At 46.2% G+C, this 17,441-nt stretch overlaps 1 protein-coding gene across 8 annotated transcripts in view; it reads left to right on the top strand.

Moving 5' to 3' along the window:
- STAU2 (staufen double-stranded RNA binding protein 2) overlaps positions 1–16,512 on the top strand; it is a 220,675-nt gene extending 204,163 nt beyond the window's left edge. For all 8 annotated transcript variants that reach the window (XM_014539847.1, XM_005866375.2, XM_005866373.2 and 5 more), the window contains 2 exons: positions 14,177–14,265; positions 15,387–16,512. In XM_014539847.1, the coding sequence (XP_014395333.1) occupies positions 14,177–14,265; positions 15,387–15,480 (183 nt within the window). In that variant the 3' untranslated portion in view covers positions 15,481–16,512. The remainder of the gene's footprint in view (positions 1–14,176; positions 14,266–15,386) is intronic.
- The last annotated feature ends 929 nt before the right edge of the window (positions 16,513–17,441 follow it).

Below are 17,441 nucleotides of genomic sequence, written 5' to 3'. Positions count from 1 at the left end.
CAGACACATTTTATATTCCCATCAAAAATGTAGGAGAGAACCAGTTTCTCTGAATCTTCTCCAGCATTTGGTGGTGTTGCCACTATTTATTTGAGCTGTTTTAAAAGGTTTGTAGTGATATTGCTGTCTAAAGGGCAGGTGATGTTGAGCATCTTTTTATGTGTTTATTTGCCATCGTAAATCCTCCTTAGTGAACTGTCTTTTTTATGCCCCGTGCCCATCCTCCTGGTGGGTTGTTTGCTTCTTACTGTTGAGTTTTGAGAGTTCTTTATATATTGTAGGTGCTGGTGCTCTGTCAGATATGAGGTCTGAAATGTTTTCTCCCAGTCTGTCACTTGTTTTTTCATTCTCTTACAGGGTCATTAACAAAACGAGGTTTTTCAATTTTTTTTTTTAAATGAATAAGGCTGTTTGCTGGCTCAGTTTCTTTCTTTCTTTTTTCTTTTTTTTGCCTCAGTTTCTTACTTAAGATTTAGGATGAATCTTACCCCAGTCTGACTGTGAGGTGGGGTGTAGACTCCACAGAAATCCCTGTCTTTATTGTCTCTGATATTCTCACAAGTTCTTCCTGCTTTGAGTGAAACCAAATGGGCACAGAAAGAATAAGGTTCTAGATTTTTATAAAGTCCTATACTCCTAGTTATTTCCCTGTAACTTCTGACTTCTTTCTCAGTGGATAAGGAAGTTGGTTTGACCTTAATAAAGATTTGGTTCTTTTTATTTTGTTTTGTCAATCCACACCCAAGGACATTTTTTCCATTGATTTTTTATTATTATTATTATTATTATTATTATTATTATTATTTTAGAGAGAGAGAGAATGGAAGGGAGGGATGGAGGGAGAGAAAGAGAGAAACATTTGTGAGATGTCGGGCCTCCTGCACATGCCCCAACAGGGCCAGGGATCGCACCTGCAACCCTTCAGTGCACAGCCAGCGCTCTAACCACTGAACACACTTTGTGTTTTAGGAACCCAGCCTCTCCCTCCCCCACCAGAGTGCAAAGGGCCTGAGAACTGTCCTGTGAAGGCATCTTGCACGAAGACACTATGAGAATGCTATAGGCGCTACAGTTACCAATACAAATAAGGTTCAGCCTGCTCTGTTCTGGGGACTCACAGTTTAGTGTGGGGAGACAGATGTGCAGATGCCTTAGCAAGTGAGTGCAATAACACGGTGCCACTTGTGGTAGAAACTAATGACTCACCCCCCACCTGCGTCCTCTTTTGCTCAGCTCACAGCCAGACTTGGTTACCCAACCTGGAGTTGGTGGGGGGCAGGGAGCGGTCATGGAGTTAGGTGTAGTCTTGTCACTGGGTGTAGGCATGTCAGTAGAGTATGAAGGCTTCTAGTCCTTATTCATAAACTCCTCCCACACACTATCTTCCATTTCATTTTCCCATCCACTGGCTGAATGGAGAGGACCATAATGCTGACCTAGAGGAGGGCAGAGTCACAAGATGGAAGGGGTCTGGGTCCCTGATTGACCAGGGACCACTGCCCAGGAACATGCGGTTGAGCTTTCCATGAGCATTGAGATTCTGGGGTATTTGTTTAGTGATTCACTTACCTTGACTTACACAAAGAAATCACAAGTCCCTACTCCCTTCCAGATATAGGAAGGCTTCCTGGAAGAGGTCCCTCATCCCACATTGCATCTCAGATACCATAAATACTACTTACTTTTACTGATCAGGGTATTGCCTTCTTACTTTTTGTGCGTGTACTCATTCGTTAATTTTTCTCTTTTGAAATATTAGTTACCATTATTGGGCTAACAGTACCAGCTATACAAAGGACTATAGTGACATGCTATCCAATTCTAAAGAGCTTATTGCTTTTAGCACCTGCCCCTCTTTCAGCAAATCCTTCTGGCCTTTTGATAACTTAATTCATGTCCTTTCCACATATTTATCCAAAAGGCAGCCTTTAAGTTCTGGCATGGTCACCCACTCCCCCTCCTGGGCTTTGATAGCACCAGATGCTAGAGGGAAAGCATTTGCGATATGCCTACAATCTATTTCAATATATAATTCCACCCAATTGAATGTCAGGCATTTCCAAAGAATGCTGCTGGTTGGTATAATGTCCCTTTCCCAAGTTCAGGTTTTGATTTGAAATTGCATATTGGAATGCCTCATTTTGCAATTTGCCCCAAATTTATAAAGCCATCACAGATTCTCTCTCCTATCTATCTTGCCCCTTAAAAGATTAACCAGTAAGAATGGAGTTTAACACGTTATCTTCAGAAAGAAAAAGGAGAAAATCTGCTTTTGAAAGGGAATGTACCCGGAGGCAAAAAAAGAATTCTGTCTCATAATACATGTTGGGAACTGCCAGTTGTCATGTTACAGCTTAAGGTGGATTAGGGTTCCATCACTGACCGTCCTGTGAATTCTTATAATTTCCATCTTTATCTGCAGCCAAGCAATTAGGAAAAAACAACAACCCTGTGTTTGGATACATTAGAATGTGTTAACTGTCTTAGAACATGAGCCATTTCTTGAAACAGCTTAGGAGAAATTTTTACTTAAGTATTTGGCAGACCCAAAGCATATCCCCAAAGGTATACTAAATAATTTCTGATTTGGGGCTGGAGATATGAGAAGGGGACCATTTGTGATCATAATTATTTAAACAGAATAATTGTCTTTCTTGGGTTATATTGTCTTAATAAAGATGTTCTTAAGAAATCAGGATACCAGGGTTTTTGGATTTTTTTTTTTGAGGTGGTTATTTAACTATAGATTTAAAAAATTACTTTCAATGGAGTTTCTAAAAATTACCAAATGAAGTGTGATATATATTACTAGTGATGTGCTTCTCTTTCTATTGTAATGAGCAAAAGAAGATAGTTTACATCTCGAATTTTACAGTGACTTTTCATTTCTGTTAGTTTGAAAATATTAAGACTTTCTAGAAAAAAATTAAAGTTGATTCCAATGAAATTGCTTCCAAAGTTGTAATACTATAATTGGCATGAATTAAATTTACAACATATGAGAACACCCACATTGGAAACCTACCATGCCATTTAACTTTCTTCATTTGAAAAACCATTTAGCAGTTACTTTCTCCAGCTCAATAATTGGTCTGTAATCATTAAGTGAATGGTTACTTCTAGGTTTCAGTGAATGGGGAAAATGATCTCCCTAATTTCCATAGGAATTTCTGAGAATGAATAAAACTCAAAGGTAGCTAGATATTCTTGAAAATGATTGCTGTTTTTAATCATTAAATTTTTTTAGTCATTCCATCAATAAGTATTTATTGAGCCTGTGTTACTCTGGGTGCTGAGTATTTAGCAATGAACAAAACAGACAAAGCTCTGCCCTCATGGAACTCACATTCTTTTGGGCCACATGGACAATAAACTTGTAAATTGATAAATATATAATAAAATGTTAGGGACAATAGCGCTAAAACTTAGGCAGTGTGAGGAGCTGTGAGATGTCAGGCCAAGAGTGGGTGGTGCAGTTTCTTTAAGTCCAGTGGGGGTGGCGAGGGGTGACATCTGGATGAAGCGAGGGCCAGCCGCATGAAGAACTCGGAGAAGAGTCCCAGTTCTAGGAAAAAGCGTATGAAAGTCCCTGAGACAGGAATGAGTCGGGGACTTCAAAGAGCAAAGAGGCGTGGGGGGACTGGGGAAGATGGTGAGATTGGAGCTGTAGACGGGGTGGGGTCACAAAGGCCTCCAGGGCCCAAGTCAGAAATTGGGGTTCTGTTCTAAGACCAGTGAGAAGCCAGTGGAGGGTTTAGAGCAGGCCTGGGACCTGTCCTTCCCGCCCACACCATCTCTGGGTGTATTTGGAGGAGAGGCTGTACAGGGGCAGGGGCAGCCACAGGTTGATGAGTTGGGAAGCTACGGCCTGAGTCTTGCTGAGAAATAACGGTAACTTGGGCTAGGATGGCTGCAGAGCAGGTGGTTAGTAGTTAGGTTCTGGATGCCTTTCAAAGAAGAAACAACAGACCTCACTAATGGCTTGACGTGGGAGGTGAGAGAGGAAAGAAGTGAGCGAGGTTGATTACTAGGGATTTTTGCCTGAGCAACTGATGGAATGAGAGTTCCACTTCCTGGGGGAGAAGTGGAGTCTGTGAGGTCTACACAGGGGGTGCCTGGGAACCCCCACTTGGGAGGACCCCACAACAGGGGCTTTGCCCAAGGCTTTCAAGGTGGCGCATCCTGGAATGGAGGACCAGAGCGGGCAGGTGAAGCATTGGTGGCCAAACTCAAAGGTGACAGAAGCCAAAGTCCCAAGGATTTATGTTTCGATGAGACAGTAACTATCCACTGTATTCCTGGGAGGTGTAAATCGTGGGTCAGGAGAGCCTTCTCTCACATGGCTACATACAACCCAGCCCTGTGTATCCCATGGCATAGTGAACACAGAGCCCGCGGGTGGGGGTGTGAGAGGAGAAGAGAGAACCTTGATGGAGAGAGGCTTTGGCGATGCCTGCAGTGGGATGTTGGGCTCAACAGAGAAAGATGTGGACTAAAGCCCTCATGTATTGGCTCAGTGGTTGAGCATCAACCTGTGAACCAGGAGGTCACAGTTGGATTCCTGGTCAGGGCACATGCCGGGCTGTGGGCTCCATCCCCAGTAGGGGGCGTGCAGGGAGCAGCCGATCAATGATTCTCTCTTATCATTGATGTTTCTATCTCTCCCTCTCCCTTTTTCTCTGAAATCAATATATATATTTTTAAATAAATAAATAAAAGCCCTTGTTTATTAAACACCATTGTATGAGCCAGGCATTAACCCCTCGGACAATCCAGTGCAGTAAGTGGTGTAGTCTCCAGTTTACAGGTGATGAGAAGGAGGCTCAGGAAGTTACAGGAACTTGCATGAAGACACGCAGCTGGTCTGCAGTCCAGCGGGCACTTTAATCTAGGCCTGACCACACTCCCAATGCCATGCCCCTTCCCCTCCCTTGTCCAGATGACAGGGAGACTGTATTAGTTTTATCTTGCTGCTATAACACAACACTAATGTATTATCTCAGAGTTCTATAGGTCGGAAGTCAGACCGGGAGGAGTCTCCCTGGGCTAAAAGCAAGGTGACAGCCGTTCTTTGGGGGTGGGGGGATCTGGGAGTACATTGATCTTGCCTTTCCCAGCTCCTAGAGGCATGGACATTCCATGGCTTATGTTTCCCTTCCCCCATCTTCAAAACTAACTACCTTGCATTTCTTTGACCATTTTTTTCCCTCTGCCACATTTTTCTGACCAAAGCCAGGAAAGCCTCTCTGATTTTCAGGAGTGATTAGATTGAACCCACCCGGATAATCCAGCATAATCTCTCCATCTCAACGCTCATACCTCAGTCCCATCTGCAGAGTCACTGTTGCCGTGTGAGGTAGCCTTTTTTGATGCTGGGGACTAGCACGTGGACACTCCTGGGGGCATTGTCTTGCCGGTTGCAGGCATGCTTGCTTTGTATCAGTGCCATCCTGTAAATGCCATTACAAAGGGGAATTTCTGTTGAATCAAAAGTAATTAGAGGGCAACACAGGAACTTAAAAAGGAAAGACGTTGGTAAAGCAGAAAGTTTGTGGTTAGAGGAAGACAGGGCAGTGGGGAGGCCGCTGCTCGAATTTGTTCTGAACACACTGGAAACATTTCTTCCCACAGTTAATCCTGCGGTAAATTCGACTCTTTTATTGTCAAGGCTGACAGCTACATGGATTACCCAGCATAAGAGCCTGACTGAGGAATAAAGGTGATGGCCAAATCCGTAGCTCACGTGCCCAATTTTGTACTAATTCCCCACATTCTAGAGTCAAAATTCCTGTTCTTGCCTGGCCGGTGTGGGTCAGTGGTTGAGCATTGACCCACGATTCCCGTCAGGGCACAGGCCCAGGTTGCAGGCTCAATCCCCAGTAGGGGCTGTGCAGGAGGCAGCTGATGGATGTTCCACTTTCACACTGATGTTTCTCTCTCTCCCTCCCTCTTCTTTCCTCTCTCTCTCAAAATCAATTTTAAAATCTTAAAAAAAAAGAAAAAGAAAAAAAGAATGAAGGCCACATTCAGACATGTGTGGTTACCATTGACTTTAATGGGAACAGCCTGTTTCTGGGATTTAGGCTATGAAATCGGTGGGGAAAGTGTGAAATGGAAAAACAGGAAATAAAAGGCTCCATTGGGCATCGTGTTCAAAGACTCCAAAATGCTGTGTGTCATTAGGGGGTGAGTTTAAATTCACATTTTGCTAATGAAGACCATTGTCATCTCTCAAAGAATGACTTAATCCTGCTACCCTGCCATTACCAACGATTCATTCTTTTTAAAAAAAAAAAAATATTTTTTTATATTTAAAAATGTAAGTATATTTTTAAGAGGAAAGTTAGAAATTACAGAAATGGCTGGAAAGACTCACCTCCATTTTGTGAACACACACACACACACACACACACACACACACACCGGGACACTTGGGAACCAAAACCAACCAGCAGGCATGGAAAGTATCTCATTGGCGTCGTATTTCTGGCATTGCTATAACTACGCGCAAAACAAGTGATACATGAAATGGTGGCGACATCTGTTCTACAACCTGTGGGGCTTTACTCACAAAACAGTTGTAAAATGTTTTGGGGGACAAAAATACTTCTGTGTATCTATGCAGACACTCTCCCCTACGGGACACACACACACACACACACACACACACACACACACGTATATACAAGGGTTGTGCTGAAAAGGAAGAAAAGAAAGGAAATATCCATTTCTTTAAAATACGTTCATTTTTCTCCTCCTAAATGAAGCTGCATGTGTTGCTTTAAAGATACCTTTTTTGTTGTTGTTGTTGTTTAAATCCCACAAAATGTAAATTGTCACAGAGCTGAAGTCCACGGTTCCAGTGGGTAGGCTGTGGTAACATTTGAGTGGATGCTGAGCGAGTTTGTTTTGATTTGGTAGGAAAACATTTTCTGGCCTTGGAAATGAAATCATTAGCTGTCTATTTGTTTATGGCCACCGCCGCCTGGAAGTTTCTGGGTACTTGTGTTAGTGTATCTTTGAAATTCTCGAATGCACAGTGTGTGGGAAGTCACACACTTGGGTTTAAGCATCACTCAGGATGTTCCTCATTAAGGAACCCAGAGTTACCTCCTTCCCACGACTCCCAGATGCCTCCACACTGACCGCCCAGCAGACTGTCCCGGCCGGAGGGGGAGCTGCGGGCAGGGCCTTGTTATCTGTTTCCCCTCCAGTGGGAGACGGTGCACTTGTTCCTCAATCAGGCTCCACGTGTGTCTCCCCAAAGCGGGGCCGGTTGATTTTCCCCTCACAGAGTGTCCTCCCTTAATATTAGGTAGCATATTTGCAATATGGTCTTTCTTCTTTTTTTTTAAGCACCTGGCCTCTAGCAGGTAACAGTGTATTCAGTTCATTTAAACTTGGGGATTTGGCTAATTTTACCATCTTCTGGGCAGCTGTGGAAGCACAGAGGGAAACATTTCTGGGGACTGTTAAACGCTGGTGTTTGTTCCCGTAGCCACCCCACTGTACATTGTTCCTTGAAATGGTTGGTGCTGGGTCCTGCGAAATGGGAAGTGGCTATTTCAAGTGTCACCGCGTGATCCTACGGTGGGCATCGGAAAGTGACCCAGCTCATCCCATGGAAGTGTTTAACCTGTAAGGGGTCTTTTCTGGGAAAGTGTGGAGGATGAGTTGGGAGTGAGGATGGCGCTGTGACAAGGGGAGAAGGGGAGGGGGCTGTTAGAACCTCCCTGTGAGAGGAGGCACCTGGTGGGCAGCCTCAGCCCCGCTCCCCTCGCCTAAACACCCAGGGCTTCTCGCTCGCTTTCAATCACAGCCACACTCATTACCCGCCTTCACTGTCCATTTCACCTTTGCACACCCAGCACCTGCGCTCGCTGTGCACCCTGCATCCCGCAGCCCCCGCCACACCCTGGAGCTCCCGTCTCCCTCCTGCTAGCAACCCCAGGACGTGAGAGATGAAAACTCTTCCTAGAACAATAGAGGGGGGAGGCTAGTCTAGGAGACACTGGGTACCCTCGGGAGGTTAAGAAATGGTGAATCATGTCCTTGGCTAGTTCTAAGTGACAAAATAATTACTGTAACAATTTTGTTGTAGCCCAAACTGCAAGTGTTATCGAAGGGCTGAACTAAGCCCCCGAGGTCAACCTAGGGTCGGCACTAAGGCTGGAGGCTGGGAACTGACCATGTCATCCCGCAAAATAATAAATCCCTTTTCTAGAAAAGGGAGATAATTGCATGAGCTCAGCTCCAGTAGCTGTTGTGGGGAATGACTAATAGACGAGCACCGAGGAGGTGGAGGAAGAGCCACTTTGCAGTCGTGACGGGGAAGGAGCTGCGCTGACATTGGGCAGGTGACTGTGAGCTGCGCTTCGGTTTGGATGGAATAAAGTGAGGTGATGATCAAGAATGTGGGCTGGGTTCCAAGCTCTGCTCTGCCCCTGACTAGCTGTGTGACCTTGAATTCCTGATGGGTAGGCTGACCGACCTGGCCGGGCTGTGCTAACATCTGAGCTCACCAGGTACAGCGCCGGGTCTCACGGCGGTGGCGGCGCGTCATGCTCATGAAATGGCAGCACCGACTGTTTACAGAGAAGATAAATGGCCTTCCTGGCCTTTTATAAATTAACGAGAAGTCTTCTCATAGTTATAAGCGATTGTAGTCAGGGTTATCAATAAGAGGTAGGTTGCATTATCTCATCAGATAGATAAGAGAATGTTATTTGGAAACCTCGAAGCATACCTGTGCAGGGAAACAGCTGGGCAGGAATTCAGAAAATCCATCCATGGCACCGTGTGAAAGAGCACGCCGCCCGTCCGGCCTGAAGGACATTCTTTGCGGGGTGACAGGCATTCCGACAGGGCCCGGGGACCTGCCTGCCATGTAGATAAAATCATGCAGGAGGTTTTGCAAGATCTGAAACATTGAACGTGCTCCCTGCCTGAGAGCTGGCCTTTATCTGCTATGCGCATCTCTTCTTGGGGGGGAGAGAGCGGGTGACCCCGGGTCTTGGGCTCGGTGAAGCAAGAAATTTGGTTCCTGGTATTCAGGCGACCCTGGGAACCAAGTCTTCAAAAATTTGGTTTCAGTTGTCGCTTGGGCCTTCTTGGGAAGAGAACAAGACTAAGCAGCCCCAGGGCACCCAAGGGTCTGGTGAAGCAGTACCACACTGCACATTTCCATTTCCGGGCACTGAGTCGCCTTCTGTAACAATCCATCTGGGAAGAAATGGATACAAATCTGCATTCCTGCCAGCAATTCACGTATTAATGGATCAGAACAAAAGAGTTGTTCCTTTGTTCAAAGCTGTGGACTCTAGAGAGAGCCCCACGTCCATTAGGCCGCGCCATGGAGTGGTGCTCTCTGGAAAGGTCAGGCACGGATTGGTCTTTGCAGCTCAGCCCTGAGTGGCCTGGCTCTCCACTCCGTACACGTGTGCACGCGGTAGGACTCCAGAGCTAAGGTTCATGTAACCAGCTCACAAGAATGCCCACACCTACAGGACTGTCCTCAGCATGGTGGCCCGGGGAAGCCGCCCAGCCACCTTCGCATTTCAGGACTGATAGGAACTCCAGTTGTTTAAATCCCACAAAATGTAAATTGTCACAGAGCTGAAGTCCACAATCCAGAAAATCCATCCATGGGAAGAGAACAGGACTAATTTGCGGGGTGACAGGCATTCCGACAGGGCCCGGGGACCTGCCTGCCATGTAGATAAAATCATGCAGGAGGTTTTGCAAGATCTGAAACATTGAACGTGCTCCCTGCCTGAGAGCGGGCCTTTATCTGCTATGCGCATCTCTAACTGGGTCTCAGTGAGAGTCACATCTCTCTGCAAATTCCATTGTTGAGGGAGGGGAATTGTCCACATCGAAGTCTTTTGAGGGTGAATTTAATTTTCGAAAGAAACATCCCTCAAAACTAAGTCTGCGGAAAGAACTCTTACCATTTCCAACAGCCTGGAGAGACCTGGAGAGCATTGTGCTGAGCAAAATCAGCCAGTCAGAGAAAGACAAGTATCACATGATCTCACTCACATGTGGAATCTAATGGACACAATAAACTGATGAATAAAATAGATCCAGAGACATAGATGCCTGGAACAGACTGAAGAATCTCAGAAGAAAGGTGTGGGAAGGTGGGTGGACGGGAAGAGATCAACCAAAGGACCTGTATGCATTGATGCATAACCCATAGACACTGACAATAGGCGGTGAAGGCCTGGGGAGAGCCTAGAAGGGGAGCGGGGAGGGGGGCATATGTAATAATTTCAACAATAAAGATCTTTAAAAAGTCTACTCAATAAGGTAAATGGTCAGGATGGACAAATTCAAAAGGAGGCAGGGCCGTAAAATGACAGCACAGGTTTGCTCCAATGATCCATGGTGGTTCTGAGAGGCGATTCCAGAAGCACCTGGAGAAACAGACGCCCTCACACTGCTGGTGTGGCCTCGGCCTCTCTGAGGGCGGAGAGACCAGGTCTTTAAAAATGCGCGTGCTCTTTGAGCCCTGACCGGTTTGGCTCAGTGGATAGAGCGTCGGCCTGCGGATTGAAGGGTCCCAGGTTCAATTCCAGTCAAGGGCATGTACCTTGGTTGCGGGCACATCCCCAGTAGGGGGTGTGCAGGAGGCAGCTGATCGATGTTTCTCTCTCATCGATGTTTCTAACTCTCTATCCCTCTCCCTTCCTCTCTGTAAAAAATCAATAAAATATATTTTAAAAAAATTAAAATGTGCGTGCTCTTGGCGCAGAAAAGCAGTTTCTAGGAGTTCGTCCTAAGGAAATTGAGATGGTACGCGGAGATTTGACTGCTAGGAAGCTTGGTGTCATGCTAATAACTGCTTATAACTTGGGAGTGGCCTGAAGGGCCAACGATAGGGAATGGGTGTTTCTGTTGCTGTGGAAAGCTGCTCATGTTCTCTGAAAAGGGCAGGTCACCCAACAGGCTCAGAAGCAATCCAGCCTTTAGTACAGGGGTCCTCAAACTACGGCCCGCAGGCCACATGCAAATACAAATATTGTATTTGTTCCCGTTTTGTTTTTTTACTTCAAAATAAGATATGTGCAGTGTGCATAGGAATTTGTTCATAGTTTTTTTTTAAACTATAGTCCGGCCCTCCAACGGTCTGAGGGACAGTCAACTGGCCCCCTGTTTAAAAAGTTTGAGGACCCCTGCTTTAGTATGTCCCTATGGAGAGGGGATGGGACAGGGGATGGGAAGGCAGACACCACGCTGCGAATGGCAGGTGGGACTGTGACTGTTTTCACTGTTTTATTTTGCTGGCCTACACATTATGATTTTTCTGTAATGGAAAACTCATTTTTATAATAAATGGATAAAATGAAACAACAGAGAGGGGAAAGGGGCCCTGCTATCCTCAAAGAGGAATTATGATGTGCCTGTATTTGTTTTGTTAGAGTCGCCATCACAATGTACCAGACATGGAGTGGCTTCATCAACAGAAACTCATTGCCTCACAGTTCTGGAGGCTAAAAGTCCAAGGTCACCGTGTCACAGGGTTGGTTCCTTCTGAGACTGAGAGAGTGGGAATCTCTTGCCTGCCTCCCTCCAGCTTCCGGCGGTTTATGGGCAATCCTTGGCGTTCCTTGGCTTCTGCTGCACCACTCCAGTCTCTGCCTTCCTCTTCACATAGTGTTCTCGCTGTGTGTGCGTCTGTGTCCAAATTCCCTTTTTTATAGGGGCATTGGTCATATTAGATCGGGCCCACCCTACCCTAGAGTGACTTCATCTTAATTGATTACATCTGCAGTGACCCTATTTCCAAACACCGCCTTGTTCTGAGGTACTGGCAGTTAGGGCTTCAACATATAAATTTGGGGGCGGACACAGTTCAACCAATGCCAGTGCCCCGATGAGATAGGCACGCTGCTCCTACCCAGCCGAGGTTAGTGCCTACCTGCCACCACAGCCTTTGCCAGCTGCTGTGCAGTATGAGCTTGGACCAAGGTCAGGAGTAGTGGGGTGGGGTGCCCACATCCCCGAGGACTCCAGGTTCAAAGAGATAGATAATGGTGAAAACGGGGCCTGAGCTGGCCCCTCCCTGCCCCAGGGTGCCCAGCAGGACTGCAGACCTGCCTGGGCATTCAGCTCAGCACCTCTGAGCTGGGGACACCAGGGCAGAGACCTGAAAGGAAGAATAGTCTAAACTAAAAGAAAAGCACATTTGGGTTGGATATAGGAGTTGTGATTTAAATATAGAAAGAAAGACCAAGAGAGGAGGGAGAAAGAAAGGTTACGTACATTCCACAAATATCTGCACACAGATTATTCATAGCACCTTCATTCATAAGCACCCAAAACTTGGAAGCAATCGTGATGTCTCTCAATAGATGAATGGATAAGCTGTGGTACATCCATACAATGGAATATTATTCAGTGATTAAAAAGAGATGCGGTATCCAGCCAGGAAAAGACATGGAAGAACCTTAAATGCATATTACTAAGGGAAAGAAGCTAATCCGAAATGATGTACTGTATGATTCCAACTGTATGACATTCTCGAAAAGGCAACTATAGAGACTGTTATAAAATCTGTGGTTGCCATGGATCTGGGGGGATAAGGAGGAGGGATAAACAAGTGGAATGTAGGAAACTGTTAGGGCGGCAAAACCATTCTGTATGGTAATGTAATGGTGAGCACATGACATTATGCATTTGTCAAAACCCATAGAATGGCCCAGGCGGTGTGGCTCAGTGGTTGAGCTTTGACCTATGAACCAGGAGGTCATGGTTTGGTTCCCAGTCAGGGCACATGCCTGGGTTGTGGGCTCGATCCTCAGTAGGGGGCATGCAGGAGGCAGCCTATTAATGAGTTTCTCTCATCATTGATGTTTCTCTCTATCCTTCTCCCTTCCTCTCTGAAATCAATAAAAAATATATATATATTTAAAAAAACACAACACATAGAATGTACAGCACAAAGAGAGAAGCCTAATGTCAACTGTGGGCTTTAGTTACTGATAATGTATCAGTATGGTCTCATCACTTGTAACAGCCGTCTTGTGCCAATACAGGCTGTTAGTAATGGCTGACATTGTGTTGGGGTGGAGGAGGGGGATCTGGGAACTCTGTACTCCCTCCTCCATTCCTCTGTAAACCCAAAACCGCTCTCAAAAAAGAAAGTCTATTAACTTAAAAACCAAAAAGTATATTAGGCATAAAGAAGTGTCAAAGGGATCATGCGCTCGTCAGCTACCCAACAGGGGCCCCTGGCAGATAAAAGGCGGGGCAGTTGCAAGCGTTAGCTCTTTTTCTGAGGCCGTTGAGAAGACACAGATGACCAAAGTGTGACCCAACAGGATGTCGGAGAGTCAGGCACCCTGGCTGCTCACACCTCTCTCAGACTCAACAAAGCCTGGGGGGCGGTGTGGAGGAAGGGAAGAAGAACCAAATTCTTATTCCAAGAAATAACAGTTTGGAACATGCACAAGAGTGTCAACGAGTTATGTAGATCTTATCAGCATCGCATTTTTGGTGCCTCCCAGCTATCCAGCGAGGCTCCACCAGCCTGTCAGCACCCGCCAGCGTCCCACGCATCTCGGGCCTATCAGCACCTTGGGAGGCTGAGCCACGGCCGGGCCTGCCTCCCCTGGGCCCCAGGAGGAGGGGAAATTCAGGATATACCATCACACCATGCCCTCGGTTTGCTCGAGCGCCCTCCTCTCTCGGCTCGCATTCTGTGACTTGGTTGGGGCCCACTGTCTGTAAAATGGAACAAGACCTTTCATGCTAATTTTGGAAAGAGTACCCAGGTTTGGAAAAGTCTGAAGGAAGAGAATGTGTAGTTTCAGTAAAGCGAGGAGAAATTGTACAGAGTCACCCTCAAAGTATGTTCCGTGCATAGAGGTGTTTCTACATTTGCAGATAAAACATTGTGATTTTACAAAACTATGGGCCAGGGATGAGGCCTGAGGCTTGCAGAGATTGCCCTCTCCACCTCCCCCGCCCCTCGCCAGAAACAAAGCTCTCACAGTAGATACCTTACAGTCGTTCAAATGTAATATTGCTAAGCCATGCAACAAACCATTTATTTAGACGAATGCAAATGATAGTCTTTATATGTCAGCTTTCTTTTACAATTGCCTGTTTATGACATTAAAGTCAGTGAATGGATCTCCTTGTTAGTTTGTGTGTTTGTTTTCATTTTTAGGCAGCTTTAAGTGCCTTGAAACAATTTTCTGAGCAAGGACTGGATCCAATGGAAGGGACAATGAATATTGACAAAAGCTCTCTTGAAAAGTGAGTAAACCTTCTGTCGTATTCTAAAATTTATAATTTTGTTACTGTACAAGAAAATAAAACACAGATCATGATAAGGCAAAAAACTCAAGACACTAATATCTGTATCTCACAAAATTATTCACAATACGGGTAAATGTAAATAAACGAGAACCCGCACATGTGGTCACATTCACTTCCTACAGTTTGACTGCGAAAGTTTTAATCTGCTAGTAGGTTATTATTTCTGCATTTTAGTGCCTTTGTTGGAAATATTCATGTGTTTTGTTGACCGTAGAGACTGGCAAAAACGAACCAAAAAATTGTGTTCACTTCACACTGTTGAGCATTTTCTGGCTGAACCATTTTCTGAGATAAAATGTTTGACTCACATTCCTGCCAAGTTGTGGGCACAAGAGAGAGAAAAGGAAAAGAAGTTGAGAGGCGACCCTCGCCCTGGCAGCATTTGTCTTTCGCATTGCTGTCCGAAACACAAGCACACGTTGCCACAAAAGCGTGGCTCCCCAGGGCGTTCAAGGCAGAAATGCAGTGATAGCAAGTATGTCTGAAATCCAGCTCAGAGCTTTTTCATGCTATTGAACTTAAGCTCTTATCTGAGACGGGATTTTAGGTCTCTCCAGAGACCCAATTTATAGTAAAGAAATTGAACGCAATTATGTTTACATAGCGGAATCCAAACCCTTCGAGAGCAGTAGTAACAGCAGCAGGTGAGGTTTCAGAACACACACAGGAGATAACGTTTCTAGGATGAAAAACAAAAAACAGATAACCCGGGACATAAAAACCAGATATGCTGATCCTACTGTTAAGAAAGCAACCCCTCACCAAACCAGCCTTTGCTCATTCATATTTAGAAGGTGAGAGCGTGAGAAGAAAACATTTGGTACACAGACGTGGCATTTTAAGTTGTCTATAGATTGGCAACCATTTATAAGCTAATTTAATCAAAACCATTTCCACATGATCTCATCAGGAGACTATCTGAACGTAAATATTGTTGTTTCACTTTAAAATGTCACTTTGGTGGTGACCTCTGCATCCCGTGTGCCATCTGCTAATAAACATGTCTGAAGTTGTGCAACCCTGCCCCTTCAGCTCTTGTTCACGTATTAATCTTCCAGACAAGGCCCGCATCTGGGAGAGAAGGCGGACAGTAAGCAGACACACCCCGGCCCCATCGCTCAGGACTGCAAGAAATCAAAGCCCGTCATCTAACAGCTCCCAGAACCACGGCGGCCACCGCATCCTTATAAACCTGTCAGCACGCATGAGGGTGTCTGTGTTCAAGGAAATGAATGACTAATACCCTTATTTGAGTCTTATGTGAAGACAACGCTATTCTAACACACGAGATAATATACGTAGTCCTGTTTATTCAACTGGGGTGGGGGGTGGGGGCGGGGGAATAAAACTTTGCGCATTTCCCTTGGAACTTGAGATCAGATCATAACTCATGTGTCCAGAGGCAGCAGACATCCGATCCTGCTACTGGGGCTTAAAATAGCAATGAGTGAACCGTGTTAGAAACAGGTAACGCTTTTCCATGATCGGTAGGGAAACTGGGTTTGGTTCCGTTGTTCCGATTGTTCTCTCGTGGCGCTTGTGTTCCGTTCTCTCCTCTCTCGTTTTCAATAATGCTTGACGATTCACCAGTCTCCCAATGACGTGCTGTGGAATGTGATGGTCGTTGTCTTCATATAGAGTCACGCAGTTTCTCTTTCCCTGCAGGTCTTTGTCATCTTCATCCTATATCCGTGTGAATAACTTTAAGGCGCACACACTACTCCAAGATGTATGCAAACAAACATGGTTTACATCGGGTTGGATATTTAATTAAAACTATGAAATCACGTTAGGATCAACTAGTTCCAATAGACTCCAGGAATTTAAAAACAAAAAACAGCTCACTTGTGGGTTTTGAGCTCCGTGATACTTGTAGCCACCAAGGAGGCGTCTTGCCTCGACACACCATTTCTCTGGGTTCCGTGTCCTGTGGCGGACACCGCGCCCACCCCCATTCGTGTCCTGTAGCCACTCACTGTTTGCATCAAGAGTGTTTTTAATAACTGCCTCTGGACTTGGGACAGTGAGGAGGATCCGCACCGGTGCTGTCCCCGGCGGGGAAGGGAGAGCCTGAGGGGCGGCCGTCGGAGTCTAGCCAGCTTGTAGCCAGCCACGCTCGGGGCCAGCATGTCGGGATCCAGCGTGTAGCAAATGCAGTAAAAATTTGGTTGGTTTCTGTGTGAAGTGTGGTTACTGTCGTTCTTTCGTTCCCTGGCTCTCGTTTCTTTAAGAATCACCCCAGTGAGACCGTGCCAAAGGCCGCCACCCGGCCCAGGCACCCTGCTCAGCCTGGGCACCGAGGACGCTCGCTGGTCCGGTTGCCGGCTGCATGTATCTGCGAAACTGCAGAACACCTCCCGGTGACTCGGCGCCCGGCCCTCACGTCACCTCATTGTTCAGGCTTTCTCCGTATTGATCTGCAGGCGTTGTGAAATGAGAAAACACTCTCCGATCTAACTGCTCGGCCCAACGTGACAATAGGAATATAATTATGTAAGATTTCACAAGCAGAACCACCGCAAATCATGATCTGGCTGACTCACGGGCGACAGGAGGATAAACAAACAGCAACATAAGGAAATCACTCGGGGTGTTTTTAATGATTCCCAGGTGGGGAAGTCCGCCAGTTTGGGGAGGGCCGGTGCCCTTGGAGGAAATAGGTTGGGTTACATAAAGCTGGGGCCTTGTGGAAAAATCACAGCACGTTTGTAAAGTTGGGGTTCGCAAAGGTAAGCCAGGTGGGGCAGGAGGTCCTGCTGCCTTGCAAGGGGCGCAGGGGGCCCTCACTCATTCCCTTGGGGGACAGGCCCTTTCTTCTGCCGGGCCCTCAGGGTGCGGGGGGCGGGGAGAGGGCAGGCCTGTAGACAGCACATTTCAGGTGGGCTCATTAAAGGGGATCTTCCGTTTATCAAAGGCAATAAACACAGACCACCTCCCACAGCCCACAGTCCAAACACCAACGTGACCCGAACAGGGCTGCGGGAGAGCGATGAGAGCAGGGAACAGCCCCAGTCAGCTCTCGCAACCCAAGTATCCGAAACATTTAACTCTTGAGCTATGTGACACGAGTCATTCCTAGAGCTGATGGATCTCTGAACACAGTGGGGTTGTGT

Source organism: Myotis brandtii, unplaced genomic scaffold, assembly GCF_000412655.1.
Source record: "Myotis brandtii unplaced genomic scaffold, ASM41265v1 scaffold23, whole genome shotgun sequence".
Lineage (NCBI taxonomy): Eukaryota > Metazoa > Chordata > Mammalia > Chiroptera > Vespertilionidae > Myotis > Myotis brandtii.
The sequence above is the reverse complement of the archived record's forward strand: the minus strand, read 5'-3'. Positions and strand labels throughout refer to the sequence as shown.